At 57.8% G+C, this 5,048-nt stretch overlaps 1 protein-coding gene across 3 annotated transcripts in view; it reads left to right on the top strand.

Annotated features, from left to right (window-relative positions):
• The first annotated feature begins 723 nt into the window (after nt 1-723).
• CLPTM1L (CLPTM1 like) overlaps nt 724-5,048 on the top strand; it is a 15,803-nt gene continuing 11,478 nt past the window's right edge. Inside the window, exons 1-4 of one of the 3 annotated variants that reach the window (XM_032415347.1) lie at nt 724-929; nt 1,246-1,346; nt 2,577-2,766; nt 4,098-4,240. In XM_032415347.1, coding sequence (XP_032271238.1) covers nt 768-929; nt 1,246-1,346; nt 2,577-2,766; nt 4,098-4,240 — 596 coding nt within the window. In that variant the 5' untranslated portion in view covers nt 724-767. Of the gene's footprint in view, nt 930-1,245; nt 1,347-2,576; nt 2,767-4,091; nt 4,241-5,048 lie in introns of all 3 variants that reach the window. The other 2 variants (XM_032415346.1, XM_032415345.1) reach the window with 2 other exon arrangements.

Below are 5,048 nucleotides of genomic sequence, written 5' to 3'. Positions count from 1 at the left end.
GGTGGAGGGTCCCGCTGGCGGCCCCGGACTGGGGCGGTCCCCAGGGGTCCCCGCCACCCCTGCGTGGCGGCTCCGAGCCCGCCCCCTGCCCATGGCCCCGCCCCGCCCCTGCCCAGGCTCCGCCCCGCGCCCACCCCGCCCGTCCCCCGCACATGTCCCCGCCCCCGACCGCCCCGCCCCCTCGCAGCCCCGCCCCGCTCCGACCCCCACCCGGCGCCCCCTCCGCCCTCCGACCCCCGTCGCCCCCTCGCGACCGCCTCACCAACCTGTGCCCTTCCCCGTCCCGCTCCCCTCGCGACAACCCCGCCCTCCACAGGCCCAGGCCCAAGCCCAAGCCCAAGCCCCCGGACCCCGCGAGGCACGCCGGGAGGACGGCGCGGGCAGGAGACGTCACCAGCGTGCGACGCGCCCCTGTCGCGAGCGTGCGTGCGTGAGCGGCGTTGGCCGGACTGCGTTTCCCAGGGGGCCGCGCGGCGCGCCCACTTCCGGCGGGCGGCACGGGACCCGGAAGCGGCCGCCGGACGGCGAATCCCGGGGCGACAGATCGGTCGGAGGGCGGCGGGAGCATGCAGGGCGGCCGGCGGCCCGTGGCGCGCGGCGGGTTCGTTCCTCCGCGGCGGTGGCGGCGGCGCGCGGCGGCTCTCGCGTGAGCGGCGGCGGCCAGAGCGGCCGGCAGCGCGCCGGGCGGGCGGCGGGGCCCGCGGCTGCGAGGCGGGCCGGGCGGGGCCGAAGTGGGCGCCGCGCTCGGCCCGGGGGGCGGCGGCGCCATGTGGAGCGGCCGCAGCTCCTTCACCAGCCTGGTCGTGGGCGTGTTCGTGGTGTACGTGGTGCACACCTGCTGGGTCATGTATGGCATCGTCTACACCCGGCCGTGCGCCAGCGACGGTAACTGCATCCAGCCGTACCTGGCGCGGAGGCCCAAGCTGCAGGTGAGCGCGGGGTCCGGGGGCCCTTCCTGCCGAGCCGACCCCGCACCCTTCAGGTCGTGCCTGTACGGGGGTTCCGGGAAGGCTGCAGCGCTGCCCCCTGCCCCTCGTCTCCCCTCCGGAGGCGCCCGGACCCTGCCCTGTTGTAGTCTGCGACCCGGCTTAATAACTGCTGTCCCGGGGCCGTTTTGCTGCTTGGGAGGGAAACGAAACCTCTCCCCGTTTGTGGGCGGTCAGGTTTCCGCCCCGGGGGTCGCAGTTGGACGCGGGTTTTCTGCCGGGGCATTGCCCCCCTAACTCCGTGCGCGTCCTTTTCCAGCTCAGCGTGTACACCACCACGCGGTCCAGCCTTGGTGCTGAAAACAACGTGGATCTGGTCCTGAACGTGGAAGACTTTGACGTGGAGTCAAAATTTGAGAGGTAAGATTGGGACCGTGGGCCAGCGGTGGGGTGACCGCGGGTTACGTGGAGGCCGTGGGAAGGGCAGTGTTGAGTACGTGAGGAGGTTACCGCAGAGAAGGGCTGTCAGCCCGCGCTGTGCGCGGGGGGAGACTTTAACTGTGCTCCGTGTGAGCTGTGGGCACACTTCCGCTTTGTGCGAAAGCAGCAGAGGACGAGTCTGTCGCTCAGGAAGTAGCTCACACCACAGTCACCAGCTGTGGGATGCGAGGCGGTGGCCATAGAGTTTCCAAAGCAGGAGGTTTTGAGGTGGGGACGACCTGGAGAACAGAAGGCGTTCGTGATTCCCCACAGCGAGCAGCTCGTCTCGTCGTAGCCGACGTAGCTCAGTGAGGTCCCTGTATTGGAAAGAAATGAGGTGGAGAAGACAGTTTTGTAGAAAACTATAGTTAAATATAACTGTATAGATGAAGTGGTGCAAATATTCAAATTTGTAGAGTGACTTTTAAAAGTGGTATTTATTTTATGGTCCTAGTTTTTAAGATTTCAGTGAGTATAACTTAAAAAGTAACTTGTTGAGCGCCTGGGTGGCTCAGTTGGTTGAGCGACTGCCTTCGGCTCAGGTCATGATCCTGGAGTCCCTGGATCGAGTCCCGCATCGGGCTGCCTGCTCGGCGGGGAGTCTGCTTCTCCCTCTGACCCTCCCCCCTCTCGTGCTCTATCTCATTCTCTCTCTCAGTAAATAAAAATCTTAAAAAAAAAAAGCAACTTGCTTGTCAGGAGTCTGTTTTCCTCCCCTGAGGTGTCTGGGAGGCGTCAGACAGGAGTAACGAGAATGTGGGATGTGCTGGAAGGTCCGTCCTCTGGCCAGCCCGCCCCATTCGAGAGCGGTGGGAGGCAGTGCAGGGGGCAGGGGAAGCAGTGAGTCTGGGGTCGGCCTCCGCCTGGCCACCTTAGCCATGACCAGGGCCAGTTACTGACTTCTCTGAGCGCCGAGAGACCGAGGCAGGAACGGCAGGTGCATTCGGTGTTCAGCACAGCTGCCCACGTCCACAGAGACCGGTCTGTGAAAGCCAGCACTTGGGATTTCAGTAAGTCCTGGCAGGTGGGTTTCAGTTCTAGTACTTCTAAGCTAAAATTAATTTGAAGCAGCGTCACTTATAAAGATACTTGGGGGTAGTCTGCCTTGTGTGTTTACGTGAGGAACCTAACAGGCACATAGTTGGAAAACAGTCCTTTCTTTTGTTTTAGGACAGTTAATGTTTCTGTACCAAAGAAAACTAGAAACAATGGGACGTTGTATGCCTACATCTTCCTCCATCATGCTGGTATCCTGCCGTGGCATGATGGGAAGCAGGTGCACCTGGTGAGCCCTCTGACTACCTACATGGTCCCCAAACCGGAAGAGGTCAATCTGCTCACTGGGGAATCTGCCACGCAGGTGAGTGCATGAGGTCACTGGCCCGATGAAGCCTGCGCTCTCCCCTTGGAATTCGCACACACGTTTCTGCACGTGCGGCTTGTGTCTGGAGCTGCAGTGACCACTGGAAAGTGACGCAGTTTGATGTAATGGGCACACATACCTATCCTACAGCTGAGCCGGTTCTCTTGGGTTTGCACACAGATTTTATCCCAAGTTAGTTACATGCAATTTAAGTAACCCAGTGATAGATTTCTTCTCAGGCCGTGAGCCCTCTCACGCTCCAGGGAGCGTGTGTGCCCCCCAGCGGGCGTCCCTTCTGCAAAGCCCAGCTGCAGGCTTCCCTTGCAGCTGGGAGACTCACTGCACTGTACGTAGGATAGGACGATCCTTCGGTATTTACCTTGTTCACAGTCTTGAAAGAGGGACTCGTATGGGAAACATTTTTGTATCTGTAGAAAACTTCGTGTACAAGGAAACTGGAAATCTCTTAGGTGGTTACTAACGAAGCTATGGATAAAGCAAAGGAATTGTGGTATTTGAGTCTATATAGGCTGGAAGGTGAGGTCATTTATAAACGAGAAATATGGTAGCTTTCCAGAAGTGTCTGAGCCTGCTGCATGCTGTGTCCCCTTGGAAAGACGCCTTCAGCTCCTTTTTTTGGGGACAGTATGGCTCTGCCTCTCAGGGCCTTCCTGGGGTGTCAGTGAGGTGGTGGATCTTAGAGGTGTGAAGGGGGTCTCTGGAATGTACAGATGCCAAATAAACATTTGCTGTTAGTATTACTTGGAAAAGTGTTTTTAAATTAAGCTACTGTAGCTGAACCACATCTATTTAGGTGGGAGGTACATGAAATGATCCTGTAACATAGAATGTGTCAATTAGATATGGAAGATTTTCCTGGCAATCATAGCTTCTTGGCTGAATATAGCTCACTCTAGGACTGATGCCCAACCCTGACATCTGTCCTCCAGATGACTTGACAGACCTGGTCTGGGAGCTGAGTCTCGTTGCCAGCCACAGGGCGGTTAGTTCCAAGTGCCTACACCTCCTACAAATGTCCCAGGACTCACCCTTCTCAGAATCCCTGAGAAGTGGGTCAACCCAGGCTGAAGACCTGAAGCGGGAGTCAGTGTTGCAAAGTAGCGATCCCCTGGCTTGTATTGAGAGGAGGAAGAGAGGGGTGTCACTCTGGTGGAGTGGGCAGCTGTGGGTCCCCCATACTCTGCCAGGCACTGCTTCGTGGTCTTGCTGTGTCAGTACGTGGTGGTGGTTCCCCAGACTGGGCCCGGGGACAGTGCCCCTCCCCCCAGCACCGGGCTTTTCCTGCTGAGTCACTCCTTTAGCAGCAGATAGAAGCAGAGAAGAAGCCACCGAGTGCCCTGGACGACCCTGTTTCTCACTGGAGACCAAGACTGACACTGAATGTGATGGTGGATGACTTCGTCTTTGACGGGGCCTCCTTGCCTGCCGATGTGCATCGGTACATGAAGATGTAAGTGCTCCTGGTCCCATCAGGGGGGAGGCAGAAGTGGTGCTCCGCCGGGCGTGTTTACTTGCCCAGCGTCCAGCATAGCTCGTGCACTCCTTGAGCTGGCGTGGGGGGTGGGGGACGCCTGTGGGACCAGATGGGCCACCGCTGCATCCCTGAGCCACCCCGTGATAAGAGGCCCAGAAGGGCCTGCAGGACTGCCTGGAGCACCCCAACCTTGTCCCTCCGCTCTCGACATCTTGTGATCGAGATTGCCACCAGCATGTGAGGCTGTGTCATGCTGACCTTTGTCTTGTCTGCGTACTGGTTACTTCCGTTAGGACTCCGTGTTTTGCTTTAACTCGACTTGCTTAAGTTAACTTAAAAAAGTGGTCTTTAGATCGTTATGTTAGCATCATGAGTTAACCGTAAATGTTAAAATTGCTTAATCAACTTAGACTGCCCTGCATCTCCATTCTTTGGGGAGTCCACTATTCTTTTTTTTTTTTAATGTTTTATTTATTTATTCATTCATGAGAGTCACACAGAGAGAGAGAGGCAGAGGCAGAGGGAGAAGCAGGCTCCCCGCCTAGCAGGGAGCCCGATGCGGGACTCAATCCCAGGACCCTGGGATTATGACCTGAGCCGAAGGCAGACGCTTAACCGTCTGAGCCACCCAGGCGCCCGGGGAGTCCACTATTCTGATACCGATGGTCATGCAGTTCCTAGAAATGGCTGTGATGAGATTTGTTTTCCTTCTTCACATGTAAGGGTAACTGTGGTATCATCACAAGTGTTTTTTCTTCTTTAAAATTTAAATTTCAGGGGTGCC

This window comes from Phoca vitulina, unplaced genomic scaffold (assembly GCF_004348235.1).
Source record: "Phoca vitulina isolate PV1807 unplaced genomic scaffold, GSC_HSeal_1.0 scaffold17, whole genome shotgun sequence".
NCBI lineage: Eukaryota > Metazoa > Chordata > Mammalia > Carnivora > Phocidae > Phoca > Phoca vitulina.
This window is presented reverse-complemented; position numbering and strand designations above follow the sequence as displayed.